At 29.1% G+C, this 20486-nt stretch overlaps 1 protein-coding gene across 1 annotated transcript in view; it reads right to left on the minus strand.

Moving 5' to 3' along the window:
* Positions 1–20486, minus strand: part of LOC100166234 — a 567258-nt gene that overhangs the window by 158484 nt on the left and 388288 nt on the right. Inside the window, exon 2 of the mRNA XM_001952454.5 lies at positions 17798–17936. Coding sequence (XP_001952489.2) covers positions 17798–17936 — 139 coding nt within the window. The remainder of the gene's footprint in view (positions 1–17797; positions 17937–20486) is intronic.

Genomic DNA, 20486 nt, shown 5'->3' on the forward strand with positions numbered 1-20486 from the left:
AAATATAATAACAATAATAAATTCATTTTCAACAAATATTCTTTTGAAATTAGATAAATGTTTTGTGAATTACATTATTATTGATTTTACGTAAAAGATAAGAACTTGATAGTGCGCATCTTTTCAATCTTTTTTCTTAAAAGTTATAATGGTCAGAAGTTTAGTTTTAGTTATAAGTTATCACCAAGATAATAGCTAGCATTTAAGACCGTGGAAAATTAATACACTGTGCATTGTTCTTATTATAAATTATTATTTAACATAATATTAAGATCACTAAAATTATACTCAATGTAGTAATTATTATTATTATTTATAGATACAGATTAGTGAGTGATGAAACGTTGTAATGTGAAAAACAATTTAGGAAAAATTAATGCACAGTTACAATGCGTATTTTAGTTTATCCGCATAATATCGATGATTATTTCACTTATTATAAATTTATTTGCAAATTATTTTTAAATAAATACAATTTATTTAATGTTATAATATCGAATGATTGCATATTTTCAGTATCATATATTTACGTATTTTGGTAGTATTGGTGCCTACAGAAGGTAAAAATCATATTAATAATATTTAGGAATATCTATCATATAATATTATCGACATTATACTATAAAATGAATGGGAGCAAAAGTCAATTGCACAAATGGACTAATCGGAAATGTTTAGAAATTATTATACCTACCAATCGATATCTGCATTTATTAGCTGAATCATAGATAGTTTTTCTTTCCAATTAAGTTTAACTGGTGGATTGGGAAAATGCACTGAGACATAAAACGTGAACTAATAATTATTATAATTATAGTTTTTTATAATAATAATAATAGTTGTATATCACTTTATAACAATAGGTAGGTAATAATAATAACAAAATATAAGCTAAAATATATTATTATAGTTACGCGTGTATAATATTATTATAGTCACGAAGTAAAGTTAGTTTGATGGTGATGGACGATGGCGAGGGACAAAAAGGTCGAGACAAATAATTAAATCCGATTGTTTGGCGCGATGGGACTAAACCTTGCGAAAACGTTGTACGATAATAATTATACGAGTAACAACAACGTAAATAATAACGCGTACACCTGCAATATTATTATAACGTCCACTAATCCCAAATCCATCGAAATTAGCTTTTCGGTATACCGATCGACAGCCTTGGCGTAAAAGGTCATTTATACCCACCGAATATTGGTATCTCCAGTACATGACTGACTTTGGTTTTAATTACCTCTGCTTTCAATTTATGTTCTATGATTCCTAGAAGTATAATATTATCAGGTGGTAGACCCAGGCCTGTACCAGGCCCAGAAGGAGAGGACACAGTACGAGATTCCAGACTGGCTGGTCCTAGAAACCGAGCCTCGAACATATAATCTCTATTTAATGATTAGTCCAAGTTGGATGCTAATTATAAGTCCTCAACGATATTATATCATAACTGTGAGCCTCTCTCCCCAGTCATTAGGAGGACACTCAAGAGGTATAATAAATTTTTTTGTGGTATAAACGATAACGAACCTGATGATAAGTTCAAAATTGTTGAAAACAATTAAATATAATAATAATGTATGCAAAGATATTTGAGACAATTTTAGATTCCTGTGACTACGGTCCAACCACGGGGGCTGCTCCTACTCAAAATTTACCTTTTGGTTTTCGCCTGGATCTCATTTATACATTTATACTTGTACTATAAAAAATATTTGAATTACAACACTATATTTTACAATAATTTCTATTCACTTTAAACGATAAAAACATAAGTAGTTAAATATTTATATTATTAAAGTAATATAATTATGTATCTGTACATTTCATTAACTGTATTTATTACTAATAAGTTTACAAACGAATTGGTTGACAATAATATTTTTATAAATTGGTTTTATACACATTGACATTAGCAGCCGAATAACGTCGTTAAATAGCTATTATAATGATAATTAAGGTAAAATGCTCGATGAAAAACCCTTGGTAAGTGGTTACCAAATTGTTGTTATCGTTTATAATGAAATATATTATAACGATGGGCGAGAGCCCAATCTCTTTTTTTTGCGTTCGAGCAAAAACTAAATTTGGGCGAAAACGAGGACGACGTTTAACCACGCGCGGTCGACAACGCCGACGAAGATAACACTACCTATGTAATATTGTAATATACACCGTAAACTAGAATATTATGCCATTGTGTGTACCTGATCCGATAGTCGATTTATTCACAGAGCACGTACACATAATACCGGTCGAACGACGGGGTCACGGTCGATTGGCCTGCGATGAAAATTTGACTAATCCGTTTGATCTCCAAATAATATTGTACAATGAAAATGAAGAAAAAAAGACATAACAACCCCTACCATTGTTTTTGAGGAAATACAACTACATTTTTTCTTCTCATTCCCCCCCCCCCACTTCTGTCTATTTTCCAAGTCGCATGCTATGCATTTTGTTTTCTAGGTTTTTTTTAAATGTCGACGCCGCGACCGCTGGTTTTATGTAGTGGTTTTATTCATTAATTTTTTCCCCGCAGCTTTCCGACCTATTCCGAGTCTAGATGAGCAATTAAAAATCTATCTCGGCACAGCAAACGACTCGTCGTCTTGGTTTTAATTATTTTTGAACTCAACCTTCGGCTTAATGTTTTAATAATAATCTTATCCTCGCGAATATTTATGGTCAACGTAGCCTATTTTGTTTTTTATTTTTTTTTGTTCATCCGTAACCCTCTCCACGGTCGGTGGTGTTTAATTTCTTTTTTTCCGGCGGCGTACGGCTGCACGGCGGCGATGGCAATACGCTCGCAAAAAGTTTACGAAACAGTTTTAGGTGGTAGCGGAGTTATCACGCAAATTACAAACAAATTAAATTTTTTTTTTTTAGTTTTTTAATCTCTGGTGGATGCAAATACAGTTATAACGATAATAATAATAACAACAATACGTCATAAATTCAAAAATAAACTTATTTACACAATAATAATAATAATAATATCTATAAATTATACTTCTATTTTAACGTTCATAAATTATGTCATTTGATTTAGCCAATTATTTTATGAACTTTAAATTATATGTATATCAGACGAATTTGAAATATTTTAACAGTTCAGAAAATGTACGGAAAATAATGCATAGTGTTTTTATGATTTATATTATATTCCGTACCTACCTTCTTATAATTTTGAACTTTTACTGGCCGATATAATAAATATTATGATTAAAAAATTGTTTATAAAATATGGTTGACCCAAAACACTAAGAAATACAACTCTTGAATCATATTTTAAATTTAATATATGTATATTTTTAGTGTCTGAGTGTCATGAATTGATAACGGAAATCATAATAATTATGCGAGCTATTTTAAACTAATTCTATTTTTGGTAGAAAAAAATTGTATAAAAAGGTAAAATATAGTAGGTACCTAAAGCATAAGTTTGATATATTACAAGACCAAATGATTTATTTTAATGATTTCAAGATAACGAGTTTTGAACATCATTATCAAAACTCGTTTGCAGAAATAAAAATAAATGCTCAATGAAACGATTTAAAAACATTTTTAATTTAAATATATTATTGAAGTAGGTACTCTCCAATCCTATTTATTATAAAAATAAAATAAATAATGATGTTAATAGATATATTTATATAATACTTTAGTTACATGAATATTAAAATTGTTAACATTAATTGATAATAGTAGGTATTATATAAAAAATACAAATGAATTTTGTTCATTCAACCGTAATTGTGTTTTATGTTGAAAGAATTCAAATATATTTTATGAGGATACCAGTCCATTAAACGCAACCTAAACAGTGAACCATACAATGTCGAACTTGGATACTCAATCATGACAATATTAAATTATTTTATATTTTGTAATATTTTAGTAAAAATTATATGGTTCATTTTAATATATAAAATAATAGTTTGTAATAGTTAATGCATGACAGATTTTTATCTAACCGAAGGATAATTATTTTTTTAATTTTCACACAACCTTAGTGCATTCTGAGAACTGTTTTGATATGCATAAAGGTGTATTTAGTTAAAATCAATTCAAAACTTGAAAAAAATAGTATACATATACGTAAATTAATACTGTGAACCCTTACCGATCAATCCTATAAATATTCATACTACTTTTTTCATTTTTCACTCAAGGCATTTTCGTTTTTCACTATCTATTTAAGTTTGATACATTAAATAAATATCGTATCATAATATTTTCACATTGATTAAGAAATGTAAACAAAAAATATAGCAAAATAGCTAAAACACAGCCAAACTTATTATGAGGCGCAGATCAAGAAATCTAAGTTGGAGAAGGCTACATTTTTTCCAGAATAAAAAATAATTGTTTTAGTACACAGGTAATTGATTCTATATAATATTATAGGTATAATTTGATAACGATATACAACGTTTTAATTATATTATGAATGAATAATCTTAAGGAATTTGAACTGTTTATTATACAAACACATACAAAACAATAATTGTATAACACTTGTAACTCCATCTGTAACCACACCTGCTTAAAATTACTAATAAAAAAGGAAACAACTAAATGTTTTAACTATATAAATTAAATGCGTCATATAACTATATTAAACACATACCTTCATTAAGAGTAATAAATACATAATCTACTGATGTGACGTAGAAATGTTGTACGCCACAAGTATCATATGTCAAATAACTTTGTATCGGTTAATTGCAGTCGATATATAACGCTAATATGGGCGAACCTTGTTTGCAATTTGTAAATTACCAAATATCGATTTAGTATAAAAACAAACAATTATTATTACAATAGTAGAATATATATTATTTCACTGATGTGCCTATTATGTAACAGAAACAGAAAAGAATATAAGTTAATCATTTTTATGTCAGTTGAAATATTATTTCAATAATATCACCATTAATCGAAATTATAAAAATTTGTTTAAATATTTAAAATGTTTCCATTATTTTGACTCACAAATATAAATGAAAATAATAATATTAAGAATATTTTGCCGTTTTAATACTGGTCAGGACTTTAGGAGTACAAATTTGTTCCCTGCTCTTCTCGGAGTACAATAATTAGGTGAATAATACAGTTAGAAGCCTTTTATACTGTTCATACTTGATTTGGCTTTATAATTGTTGAGTAAAAAAATCTTAAATTAAGTGTCATTTGTTTGAATTTCAATGAAAATGTTCCAACAAGAAGTTCAGAAGGTATGAAAAAACTCAACTGTAAAATAAAAACGTATGTATAATATATTTATATACTATATGGAAATATATGTGTAAGACTGTAAGTCCTACAATATAGTAAAATATATCGTCTGTTCAAATTTCAGGCCATACAACCATTATGTTGTTTGAACGAGAATCAACGAGAGTCAAAATACAGATGAAAAACAAAAAAAAATGTAAATCTTGTTTGTTTTTTCAGTTTTACGGATTTCCTTTCTAATGGAAAGGTTAGGTTGACATATCCAAAGTACAATCTACATCCAATTTCCGATCGATTTCATGTGCTACATAGACTACATTTACTATCCTAAAAAGTGTTTACCGAATGAAAACACATTATCGTAAAGTCAATAGCTTATCCTCTCTAAGCTAAGTTGAAAATCGAAAAATAAAATAATTTTAGAACATGTATCGTTGCTATTGCCGCAATGAGAGAGAAGAGAATAATTGTAATATCGACTGAAATAAGTAATAACGTTTTTGATTCCTACGTATTGTCTATAGTGGTATCTATATAAAAGTCATTAAGAATAGGGAATTTAAGTAAAATCTACAAACATTTTCAAAACAAATGATTAAACAACTTAAAGTCCAAAAACGTTAAAAAAATCATAATGAAAATAGTTCAGTGTTACATACAGGTACCTATATAGTTTCTTTTTTATAATGGTAGGTAACTACTAAAGACATTTGTAAATTTAAATATTTAAATTAATATGGTGTAGGTATCTAAGAACATAAAACAATTGAAAAATAAAATAAAATAATTATTACCAATTTAGTTATTTTACAATAAAGACTTGCATTGTATTTTTTATAGAATTATAATTATCAGTTTGAAGGTTGAATGTGTTATTTATTTGTTTTTTAATTTAGATCCAGGTGACAGCAGTATTCCAAAATATGGACGTGTGTTATGTTATTATCAGTATCTGTCACTTTAATTACAAAACAGTGCTCGGAATTTTTGTATACACTCTTATTATTATGATTTTATTTTAGTTTTTAGTTTTTATATAAACAAAAGAGTTTTAAAAATGTATAGAAAGAAAAGTTTTGTTATTCATGTTTATTTTAGTCACACAGAATGTAAACCTTAAAAGTCCATAATTTTAATATTACAAAACCAAAGTCCAACCACGCGTAAGCATAATATGTATTCTAGTAACAAAAAAAAAAAAAAACCGAAAAAAAACATTACTCTGATAAAATAAAACATTCTAAAAATATCAACGAATTTGTTCAATAGTTTTTCAAGATGAATCGTTTTTTTTTTGTCTGAATTTCAATTTTTATGTTTATTGTTGATGAGTACAACTGGAATTTAACCACGGTAGAAACGATCAGCCTGCTATCACCTCACAAATTAATGTTTTTTTTTTTTTTTTACCGTAAATGTGAGTACTTAGTATTTGAATAAATGCTTCAAAAAGGATCACAACTTATATCGAACGTTTTACTGACAGACGAAATTAATTTCAGCTATTTACCGATGATCAACAGGAATTCGAATAAGCGTTGTACAACATTTTTTCTACGAATTTCACTCGAATCGTTATTGCAATGTTATTATAACCTTTGTTTATCATAAAACACCCGAACCATTACCAATATCGCGATGATCGATGATATTAATATAATATTATTCTCTGTTCGGAACAAACAAAAACCGCACGGGCGTTGTGCGGGACAGAGAGCAACTATATACTTCTACGCAATCAAATCGTATGGGCATATACCTCTTCTCGATTCGTACGTAGCTAGGCCCTGAGCTTTTGGCAAAGATGCTTCAGTCGAACAGTAATCGGATAATTACACAGCACTTGGGACGCAGTCAAGTATTTTATATGTATGGAAGTCCGCGACGACGGTGGCCTCCGAGTCGGCAACACTACAACGGTCTGAATTAATTCGATGTTCATCGATCCTTCGCTCGTTAATCGTACTTATGTATTTTTATGTTGTTCCACGGCCGGCAGAAAATATGGCACAATATTCATCAAACGACAGCCGCGGCAGTAAGTACACTGCTGCTGCTTCTGTGCGCACCGTAAAGGATTTACCCCCACGTTCGGATTAAAAAAAAATATATTTTCTTTTTTTTCTGTTTGCGTTTTGTTTACCGTTGCAAAAACATGCCCACAGGGCGCTCCTTGTGTTCGTTTATTTTTTATTTTTTTTAATCCCTCCAGAAAACCCGGATGAGTAATTTCTAGACGAACGGAGGAATGAGCGAGGAGGGAAAACACACGCACACAATATTATACACACGAAACCGTACGATATTATACCTCCCCGGGGCCTGATTAATAAACCGTTACGGCGTGTCCAAAAGAAAACGATTTTTCGGCGAACCTAGAGCGCAGCAAAAAGTTGAAATTCTGCGTCGAGTCGCAGCAACCACCTCGGCCCGCGGTGAACAATATTTTGTTATTATTTGTTAATTATGACGATAAACAGATTATTAAAAAATAATTTTTAAACATACGCCATCTATCGCGTGGTTATTACGAGCGAATAGTTGAAATTCGAATTGTCGTGGTTTCTGATCACAGAAGCCATCCGTCGAAGAGATGGTCACTATTTGGGTTTGAGGATTTGTATTCAGCTGCTATAGTCAACGATTTATGATATTTATAATATGCAATTACGATCTCATGCTAGGTACGACAGAGATACACGTATTGGTGTTTCACCATTCTTCGTTCTATCATTCGTGTCTGTACTATAAATCTTTACCATAATAATATCTATCGTTTATGACTGCAATGCGCAAATCGATAATCTTCGTTATCGTCGTATTTACCTGCAGTATTTATGTTTACTTTTATTAAAATTAAAAAAAAAAAAAAAAACCATTCGTACATTAATTACGTGGTATAAGAAGTACCAAATAATTATGATGATAAATAATAATATTAAAAGAGGTGTAAGTGGTGTGGAGAGAAAATTAATTATACACTCATACTTAATTTTATTATTTATTTATTTTGTGTATTAAATTTCTATCGCATTTGTGCCGGCAAGAAAGGTTATCAAGAATAAAAAGGGAGACCATATTTTTTAGGTTGAGTGTTAGAGTTTAATATTTGGAATGAAAACGTTTGTAATGAAGTTTGGAAAGCTCATTAAGAGTCATAATTTGTAGACCTTTGTGTAATGTTATACCACTGGGCACCAGTTAAAACAAGGAGCGATATAGTTTAAATATATATATTAAATGCTTGGATTGGGTGGATGTTAGATGCATTGGCAGGACCCCAAATGTGTGTACCATATATTACGAAACTGGTCTGATCACTGCCTTGTACAGGAACCGTTTGGTTCAGAGATTTAATTTTGAGTTTAGAAGAGGGTAAAAATTATGAAATCTGAATTTTGATACATTTCTTTTGGTTTGAAGTTGAAGTTTCCAGGTTAACGTTTCATCCAGAATTATTCCAATATATTTGTTTTCAATTTTTACTGATATTATCTTACAATCCTAACCCATGTGGTATATTAATATTGTCGACTAAAATACATAATAGTTTTGAAAATAATTTCACTTTAGTATCTTCACCGGTGTGATCTAAATTAAAAGGACATAAGCCACCTTTTACTAATAAATATATTGTACATTGATATCGGTTTTAAATAACTGTCATATTCGTTAGTTAAAAGTCAAAAAGTAATGGAAGCATTGAATCCGTGGACTACTTATTATGACAATGCCATGTACCGGTTCATATCGCACACATCTATATTTAAAATCTGAAACTTATTTATATATATATATATATATATTTATTGAATAATTATAAGTTAACTAATAAATACATTGTTAGTATTTATTTCTGAAACGTATTAATGGAAAATTGTAAATGTAAACTTCTGTAACGCAGTGCACCACAGGTAATTTGTTTTTATACAACGTGTAAATGCTATCTTAGGTGGATAGTAGTTTAAAAGTTATTAAACTTTACCAATAATGTTTTTTGTTTTTAATGAATAATCATAGGTTTAGTTATTATAATATTAATTTAAATAAAAAGCAGTTAGAACGCAAATAAAATATTATATTATATTGGTCCCATGAAAGTAACTAGCGAGCTGTTGCAAGCTAACAAGCTTGTACAAAATATAACTATCTCGAAAATATTATCACATTATATTTATAAACAGAGCAATACGTTTAAATATTTTTTAGGGTTTTCGTCTTTTAATAATTTGAGCATCTTCACAGGTACGGCATAAGAAAAAGAAACGTATGTATCATCATATAACTACCGTAACAGTGTCAACTAAATATGATTAAGTAAAACTGAAAAATGTGTTAACACGCACAGCAATGGGGCAGAGCATCGATGACTGTGACGTTGATGATGACGATGATGATGATGATGATTATGATGATGATGATGATGATGATGATGATGGGTATAATATAATTGTCTTTATTGTCCACAGTTCGGTCGACGGAAATGATTGGTAAAACAATGAAGGGAATTTAACAATAATTATTATTATTCAAAAGTCCGGCCGTCGGCAATCAAACGGCTACAACGAATCACTAAATAATATTATTATCGTTTGGCCCAGCGTCCATTGTTTTAATTGTTGTGTAAATCTTCAGTGATTGTCAAAATACGTGTTTTTGTACATGCCAAAAATCGACTGCAATGACTGGTCACAAAAACAGTTTTATCCGATTACGACGCGTTTGTGTATGTTTTTGGTGTTCTTCGATTTTCAATCGTCCGTTTGACCACACCAGTAGAAATGAAAATTTAATTGATAAAATATATACCTCTATGCTGCGGTCGTTATGTATTGGTGGGAGTGTGTTCGATTGTTTTTTACAAATACATTTTAGAGATATTACACGATAGCATTTCGCTAAATTAAACCGGTATTAAAACGTATAGTTTAGTTAACACTTTTTTTAATTCCGAACGAACGTCTATTTTATTTGCCAAAGTTGAACATAAATCTGTAAAATTATAAAAATAGATTGTCAAAAGGGCCCATTCATATTTTGATTTTTTTCTGGCTATAAATGGGTTCTGCCTGAAGAATTACTGGTTAATATTATATCTTCGGTCAAAATAACTCAGTAAGAGTATCTATTGAAATATATCTATTCTACCTAAAAAAATACCTTTGTGCGAACATTTCTCCAAGATTTGGACAAATGATTAGGTAGTTCAATTTTCCGTTTTGGTTCTTTATTATTGATTGGATGGTAGAATTTTGTGAAAATAATATAATATGATGTTTGACTAAAGTATATGTAAATACACAGTTGATTTAAATCGTGTGATATTTATTATGTTATTCTAGAATATTTATTTATAAATAAATAAAATTATTATAATATAAGGCATTTTATTTTACAACCATTTACTATAACATAGATACTTGATTGATGTTATAATGACAAATAAATAATATTGTTCTGATTATGAAGTTAAATTCTTAATTTTAAAAACTTAAGTTCAAAAACGATTAAATTAATCATACTACAAATTAGTTTACTTTTCAATTTGTTCTACCAGTTTTATGGGTATATTTGACTAAAACATTTTACAAAGCAAAAATACAAATTAACAAAAATATATAAAATGCTGTAAATATAAATAGAACGTACCGTCGAAAAACATATTATTACCTTTTTTGTTTTATGGGACTCTTGGGAAAATGTTAAGGGTGTTCATTATTATTTGCGATTTAAAACGACTTTTGTCCCAAACATTTTTCTCTTCTATTTAATCTCCCTAACATATCTTATCGTTTAATCTCTGGTATTCCTTTATTTTGAAATTTAATTTCAGAGTTCACTCAGGTATTACCATCCTTGTCACGTAAATACATACAAGTATTTTAAATTATAATCCTTCTACCTCACACAGTGAATCTCCAAAAACAGTATTTCGTTTGATATATTTTATTCTTTATTAATAATAAAAACAATTTACATTTATTAGTGGAATTATGTTTCAAAAACATAAGGAATTCTCCCATGTTTTAATATAATGTAATATGTGTCATAAAAATTCAAAGAACTTATATTACTCTATATACTCTATTTTCAATCATGGAAATAATATAATCATACGTTATATAAAAATGAGTAAGCATTATTACCTACATCAAAAATTCGATCAATAATTTAATGGTATCATTGATAAGTTAATATGAATACATTATTTTGTTTATTTATAGTTAGAGCAGTTTATTCTATTAATTATAATTCCAATTGAAAGAACTTTATTTTAATTATCTCATACTAGTCTTGCATTAGTTGCAATTTTCGTAAATCAAGATATTATTATTATTGTAATTATTTTCACTACAACTGTATTAGTTTCTTCAATCGTGTGATTTCCAATTACTCAACATTTTGTTGAAATTTACTTAGATTTTATTTTCCTAATTCATAATAATAATTATTATCTTTTGTTTACCAATAATAATAAATAATAAAACTTGGCACCAATCAATATTTATTTTTTTTTTTTTAATTTTTATAAAATTAATTTTCAAAGAAAGTAACGAATATAAATTCTTCACTTATGTCATTAATAATAAGTAATTGTTGCAGAGTGCTCACTCAAGTAGAAGTCACAACAGTATAGAATAACCTTTTTATTAACTACTGGCCAATACCTACTGAAGAATAACTAACGATAAAAATTAATTTACATTTATACTTTGGACTTTGCGATTTTTTTCTCCAATTGACCGTGTATTTATTAAAAACGATATACAAATTTGCATTTCAACTCGTGTACTTTTATTTCGTTGTAAATGTTAAAATCATTTAATTGAGAATGCCAAGAAACAGTAGTTACCGATAATTTTAATACCGTATGGTATTCTAGTGAATGTGTCGAATATGATGATGTCACAAATGATTACAATCGTTGGTACTTGTATTATGTCACTACCGCCGCACACGTAATATTATTATTATTATTACATAAAATATACACCGACGAACAAATTCGCAAAACGAACGAGATTTATTGAAATTAATGGAGAAGACTAACGCTAACCCGTAACGCAATCAGTGTGTAATTTTTTGAGTCAAATTTTAAAATATATGATACCTCGGCGTAGACCACCGCGCTGCAAATACTGATTAATGGTCGCGGCAGCATAGGTACGCTCGACATTTTAAAAATGAAGTATTGGGCCGCGTTCGCACAATGCAATAATAACACGTCCGCCGCGGCGGTGCTGGCAAATCATAATAAATCAGTGGGCACCGGGAAACGTCGGCCGATCGATCGTTAATCTTGAGAGACTGAGTTGGATGCATGTGTAAATAGAACCGAACGTACAGCGAGAGCGCCGTGAAATATCGCCCGAGGTTATATATTTTTATTTTCGTTTTTCATCTCGCGGTTATCCAATAGGGTAACACCCTATCTACCGGCGGACATAATAATATTGAGCGTCGCGAGTTTTCGTAATATTCTAATAATGATCAAGACGACTACTGTGCGTACCTACGACGCGTCTGCACTTGCATAATAATAACGTGCGTGTAAGTACCTACCTATATACTTTTGTTTTCGAAACGAGCGCGCTGACAAAAGAATATACCCGCGTTGATACAACGCTGATGAAATGTGCAGGTGCATGTGGTTTGGTGGTGGGAGGGTAGGGGGTGGAAACTTTGTCTAGTCCGCGGGTGTTTTGCATTTTTGAAATCACTCTCCGCGCTGCAGCAGTGCAGTCACTTTGAGTCGGGATCCATTGCCGGTTTAAAGACAATAACCGCAAAAGTGAGTGCGTGTGTGCTCGCAGTGCACACACAACGTCTCGAGTGCTTTTAACCATTCAGCGCCGGTGGTGGAGGCGGAGATGAGTGCGAGGGTTAACGTCAGAACCATCGTCGGTGGTGGAGGTGGTTCGGGCCGCGCACAATTCCCATGACTCCCTGCAGCATTACCGCTCTCTCTACATTAATGCAGGTGGCCTGTGCCATTACGCGGCTCCCACCGAGTTTTATACCGAAACCTAATTGGGATAATATTCGCATAGTATTATCGTTACGTACAAAGCAAACTGCTTTTTTTTTACTTTTTTTTTTTTTATTGCTCCCAAGCACATTTTAATTTAAAAGCGGCTTTCAGCCCGTACGAATTTTATCGAAACGATGGGATTTCATCGTTGGGATGATAGCGCGAAATTTCGATCCACCGCACAACCCTCGACGTACCTATATAATTTTTAAAAGTTCCACACAAACGATACGGTATGGATACATCAGCGATGATTGTGATTTTCGGACATGATATTAAGTCGCATTTTGACCAATCAAATTAAATACGCTAAATTATAACACATGGGATTTTATCAACACTGTAATAATAAATTTGAATTGAATCAATCCCGTATAAAATAGTTTCCGGGTTTTTTTTTTATCGTGAAGGTCTTTTCATAAACTACTTGATCCAAAGTAATTAAATTGACAAACAGTTACACAATGAATAATATACAAAATCAAGTCCAGTGCTGGCTGCTCTAAAGTTTCGAAAACAAATATAGTACAAGTACCTAAGATAGTTTGATGATCAAGAATCCACAAACCAGTCGAAAATTCTATTAATCACTGATTAGTTACTAATTTCTTTCATATTTTTAGTTTTAGATAATCGTACAATTAAAGCATATTTTCTACACTCAGGCATAGAACCTCGACTGTAAAATACTTTGAACAATTATTTGGAACAAATACTCGAATAATAATTGTGAACAAATTATTTTGAATGTCTATTCGAATACTATCCTACCATTTCGAATACTTTTAGAAATATTTATAATTTATATGTTAGATACTATAGCACCAAATTGCATTATTTATACTTTGTTTCATAAATTTTTTAATTATTTTCACTAACCTAACATATCGGTATTATTTTTGATTCAAATATTCATACATTAAAAAATGTGTACCAAAAATAGAAAGTAGGTACATAACCATTACTGAAAAATAAAAATATTTGGAAGTATAAATTACTTGGTTGTTTAAACATTGGTTATTGTGTATACAATTTATAAAACCCAATTACATTAATGAATGGTTTTTTAAATTATTATTACCAATTCAATGCAAAAAACTCTAAATATTAATTACTCAATGTAATTGCTATGAAATAAGAATACATTCGAATAAAATCAAAACAATTTCCTATTATACAAATACTATAAACATAAGATTTAAATATTTTCGATATAAAATGTGTATGATATTGTAAAAGTTTCCACGAAAACATTAGGAAAAACCATTATTGTAGTAATACAAGGGTATTTTTTTTTTATAAGAATAAAATATTTTTTAATAGTCTTCTTAACAGTGTTCTAAGTAATTTATACGGAATACTACCCACGTCTGCCACCGACACAGAAAATTGTCCATCAAATATTTGAAGTAAAAATATAATAATAGGTACATATTATGGTGAGGTAATTCATCAAATATGCTAACCAACTTTTCTATAGTATTTAATAATGTATTTAGTTCAATTCTGATGTTTGGAATTTTAACCTATACTTAAACACTATATTTTCAAATACTTAGAATTCTATATTATTCAAACATTTTTATGTGGTAAAAAAATCTTTTTTTTCAATGACAATTGCTGTTGTTTACTGTTATTTTTCAAGGAAATGACTTTTTGGAAAATGTTGATGTATCTAATTCATAACCGAGACGTTTTTCAGTTATTAAACTGTATATAATAAGGATAATAGACCTTTATAAAAATAAAGGAATTTTAACAAAGTTCTAAAATGCTAATCGATTACAATTAATGCCATTTAAGTCGCGTATAGTATTTAGCCACTCCATTATTATTATATATCCATTACGTATTATAAACCCAATATCATTGATTATTCTCAGTACCTACATATGCATTATAGATAAATAACTCGAAAATGTATGAATGATTCGAATTTCTACTTGTTTATGTATACATTATCGTATTATAATTTATTATGAAAAGATATTTATAAAAATATAATAAAATATACTTATTTTTTTAATAATAGGTCGGTAATCTATTTGTTGAACATATAACAATGTTTAACACAAGTAGGTACAACTGGTACAAGGGTAAGTATTAACCAATATGAGTCCCCACTCCCCATATAAAATTTATGCGCACGCCTATGATCACATGTGACATGTATCACTTATTCACTTATCTTTTAAAAGTATACAACCTTTTTAAACTTAAATAAAATTAGAAGAATTTAAATAATACGGTCATTAAGACGTATATTCCGAAATTCAAAAAAATCAGAATTCACATAAATTGACTGAACGGAAAAAAATTGGGGTGAACATACATGGTAATCTAACCTATATTGCTGTAATATACGCATATATTAATATCATATGAATATAATATGTGTTATTAACTTTTGATTAGAATTTGCGAGGTTGAAATGCGCATGTACAGTATAGGTACCTACCCATATAGAATATTATTACGCAGACGAAATGCGTATGATTACTTTAGGTAAAACATGTGTACCTAAGTTAGCTTTCATCAAATATTATCGTTGTTTATGAGTTATGATTTAACGTCTGCGCTAGACAAATGTGTAATATATATTATATTTAAAAATTTTTGGAATAAACATAATACACCAACCTTTCATGTTTAGGTTTCCAAATTCTATATTCCAGGTAATATAACATTTATACGGAATTCAAAATGCGTTTTATCATTAATTCAAACGTCACAGCAAGGGAAATAAAAAAACAAATAAGTTCGAACAATGAAATAATTATATCAATGCCTACGAATTATCTATTGTGTAGTACAATCGTTCGCAATGTTTGATAATTCGTGAGATCAAAACCATTTAGTAATATCTCAAATTCAGAGCTTTCAAATGTAATGATTATAAAGTTATATTTGATAAAAAACGATTGAAATTTGTATAAACGTAATTATAATGGAAAGTGATAATCAAAAAAAAATTAAATACCTCAAAACAGAACATAACAATTAACAAAATAAATCATATATCATTAAACATAACATAACGCAAAACGTAATTTATAGAATAATATTTTTAAAAGAAAAATAAGGCAAAACGTAATTTATAGAATGTCATTGAACGAAAAATAACGCAACACGAAATATTTTAAAATCTATTTATTTAAAAGGTCTATTGGTTTCGTTAAAAAAATTTATTTCATTCAAACAATCTAAGAACTGATTATATTATTTTCCGTATCCGAGCCATTACCTACCCACATTAGTTATTATTTTTAAATTTAATAGGTATGAACACTATTTTAAATAACGCTAAACTCAAAATTTGTATAACGCTTATTTGGAGATAACGATAAACGCAAATATTGTGCAACGTTTTAATTTTAAATAATAAAATATAAAACGGTATTATTTTTCAAATGCAAGCCCTGCTCAAAATCTAAAATTGTTTAGGAGAAAAATATTGAACTTCAAATTGTTATAATATTATTTACTTTAGTAATGGATGATAAAATAATAATTGTCATATCTCGTAAGTTACTACCTAAAAATAATAATTAAAAAAAGTTGTTTTACACTGATTCTTGTAATTTGGGTTTGATCTAAGTTAAATTAAACGTAAAAAAAAACGATAATGTAGAAACAATTAAATTATGGATCAAAACGTTTTACAGATGGGTTTGGTAGTTAACTCATTTTTTTCACGTAGTTTGAACTTGTTTGTTCTGAATTAAATGCATGTTTCCCGGGAAACGAAATTCCGTTACACAGAAGAGAATGCTTTATAGAATTTTTCATTTTGTTGATAATTAACTAAAATTGTAATAACATAATAATAATATTATTGTATGGTCCACATAATGAATATGATAGTTAGTATTTTATGGTTATCGCTCATGAAGTCATGTATGACTAATTAATTTAATCACGCATAACGTAAATGGATCTATAGTTAACTTAATGCTTCTAGACCACTATTAAATACTCATTCGTACATTTTATTGATTTAGAAACATTTAATTCATGGTAAAATTTAAATAATACACCTAAATGGTTATTTGTGAGTTTGAATATTATAATGTATTGATAACTAAACCTATGCGTATACAATTTGGATTTTTAAATATTAAGTTAGCATCTATCAGTTCTGAGTTCACGATTTCATTTGCTATAAAATATATTATAATAATTTGTTGAGAAATAATTCGTAGGTATATACACTATAATATTTGTGTATAATACTAATTCCGTTTTAAAATTATATTATACACACAAGTACACAATATAATCCATAAATAATGTACAAATATAAATGTATATAACGACTTAAGGATTTATTATTTTTTTTTTAACCATAGTGTCACTGATTACAGATGATTGGTAATATAATGAGTGGTATTTATTGTCGTTATCGTGACCTGTAGCAGACAAACATGAAATGCGACAGTGACCGACGTTTAACCACAACGTATACTTTCAAGTATATAACGCGATAATATTATTACGAAATCGGAAACTTACCTATATATCGCAGTTTTCTCATATCTGTACCAAACCACCAGTATGACAGTGTCCAGGGGATCGTGGGGTATCGGTGGTGCAATGTCACATGGCAACAACGCAGTTCCGTGTACGACGGCGAAAATCTGACGCACGGCACCTGTGAACAAATTCCAATGATCATGATGAGAAACATGATGGAAATATTATGTTTTTCGAACCTACCCTTATTAATCATGTTATTTTTGGGTTTGTTGGGGGAGGGCTGATAATTATTTGTTATTTACGGGAAGCTTAACTAGAAGCTTCAAAAGACGTTTGTTATGTAGATGACTAGGATATATAAAATTTTTAATTTTTAATTAACCTTCATAATACGAATTACAATTTTAATACATGGCTACGTTTTAAGGTAAGTTTTCCTGCAGTGGACAGTAGAACAGCATGGCCACCGTCACTCTGCGACAAGACGTGGACCATATCTAGACTAGTAGCTGCGTCTGAACACTGTAGACATAATTTATCTTCATGTATTGGCACAATTAGGGGAGGATGTGATATTATATATAATTTAAATTATAATAAATAAATTAGGTATAAACCGTGTAATCCATACAACAGATCAGGTCAATTAATCATTTTTTGTTACCTTTTCTATCTATAAATAATACATTAAAATTATCAGACCAATGTATAAAAAATGATGTAAGCATTTAACTTAAAAAGCCAACAGGTAATGTCTATTTTAACGGTAGGTAGTTACAAAATAAAGTCACAATGGTGTAGACTACACCTTCCGTTATACAAGTATGTACCTAATACATATAACAGGTACCTACTTAAAGTTGGGTTTTTTCGGTTATTTTAACTGCAATAGTTTCAAGACCTGACGAGATGAGTTTTCGTTTTATTTATACCAATCCAATAATATAAAATTATGTATTTAAATCGTCTCATATACATGCTTGGTCTCAATATGAGTTTTTTTTTTGTTTGGATTGAGTATTTTTTCGTCAAAATATTTAACTTAAAAATAATAATTGTCTGTTTTTATTCACTTATTTCTTTTTTAATTTTATTGTTCTATAATGCAAGAGACATTATAATGATTCAGATTATTACTATTGCCTACCTATATTATTACGGTAGTCATTTATATTGTTTTAGTTAATCTATTGTGTTCACGTTTATTTTATTCACAGTTTATGCAGATTAAACAAAAAATAGATATGTAAATTCTCACACTATCCCCAAATGGAAATAAAATAGCGGTTGTGTGTTCACTTAACATGCTCATTAATAACTATCTCGGGTAACAATTATTCTTATTATGTAGGAATATTAATTTAGGCGTACTCTTATGACATCACTAGATTTAAATGGGAATAATATAATATTGACATAGTTTTTTTTTTTTTATTAATATTTGTCGAGTGAGTATCGTTATTTATGCTGTGATGATACATTTGAACACGGTGGCACTTAAAAAAAAATGGTGATTTAAACACTTCCAACGTAATTTCCAGAGATTCTGGAAATATATAAATCATAGCAAAAAGAAGTAAACTGCCCGGGTAAGTAGAATTTATTGAAGTTGGTATATTTTATTTTTTAGTGCGTTGTAAATTCTCGAATTTATTTAAATTATATACTTTTCAAATCCAAGTTATAACTCGTATTTTATATTTAGTAACATTTATTATTTTCTAAAATATATACCGTGGGACATCGGTTGTGGTGCAGTGAAATCCCGATGCCATATTTTACATATTTGGTAACCGTAAACGCTTTTAACAGAACTGGATTTTGAGATCCGTAGGAGCATTCGTTTAATGAAACTGGAAGTGAAAATATTCGTTAAAAATCTGGAAATAGGTATTATAATCTACGATAAACTTGAATTTTGAAGTATCTCGGCGTGCGTTTAATAGGTAGAACCTAATTCAAACGATTGTCGTGTATTTTTTAAAGAGAAATATCGCGCACTTTGCAGTATAGCCTGTTTACGGTTAAGCAACTATTACCTATTTATTATTAACTTCTAACCATATCATAAATCAAATTTTAGTTTTTACTAGATAATCATTTTTATTTCGTTACCACTATTTGCGTAAAACAAGGAACACAAAGGGATTGGAGTTTTGGGTAAAACATGTTATTATTATTATAATCACCACCATGACCACAGTGTTTTGTTAAAATATCGGTTATTATAATACTGCGCTTAAGTAGAAAGGTAGGTGGTAGGTGCATTATTATAACAATAATTATTATTATTTTAGGTACATAATTATTTATATGAACAGTATGTATCAAAACTGCAAAATTCTCGTTCGATTTTAGTTATCATTATTTACAGTTAAAATATTTCTATTCGATAAGGATCACGTGATAATTTTCAATACCTTATTAACGTATTAACAGAGTAAACAATATGTTGGTAAAAATAAATTATTACTTTAATTTTACTTGCGTTCATTTTCACGTTGTATTTTATTAACCATAACATTCATGTTTATATAGGATTAATTTTACACGTGACACCCACGGATAAATATATAACTAATATGAATTTATTATTAACGTTGTGCGTAGAAGTTCCCTTTTTTTAATTAACAGTTAATATTACAAACGTACTTACATACAAAATACTAAAACATAAGTCGATAAGAAAAATATCGACAGTAATAATTACCACTATAAAAATAAC

This window comes from Acyrthosiphon pisum, chromosome X (genome assembly GCF_005508785.2).
Source record: "Acyrthosiphon pisum isolate AL4f chromosome X, pea_aphid_22Mar2018_4r6ur, whole genome shotgun sequence".
NCBI classification, from domain to species: domain Eukaryota; kingdom Metazoa; phylum Arthropoda; class Insecta; order Hemiptera; family Aphididae; genus Acyrthosiphon; species Acyrthosiphon pisum.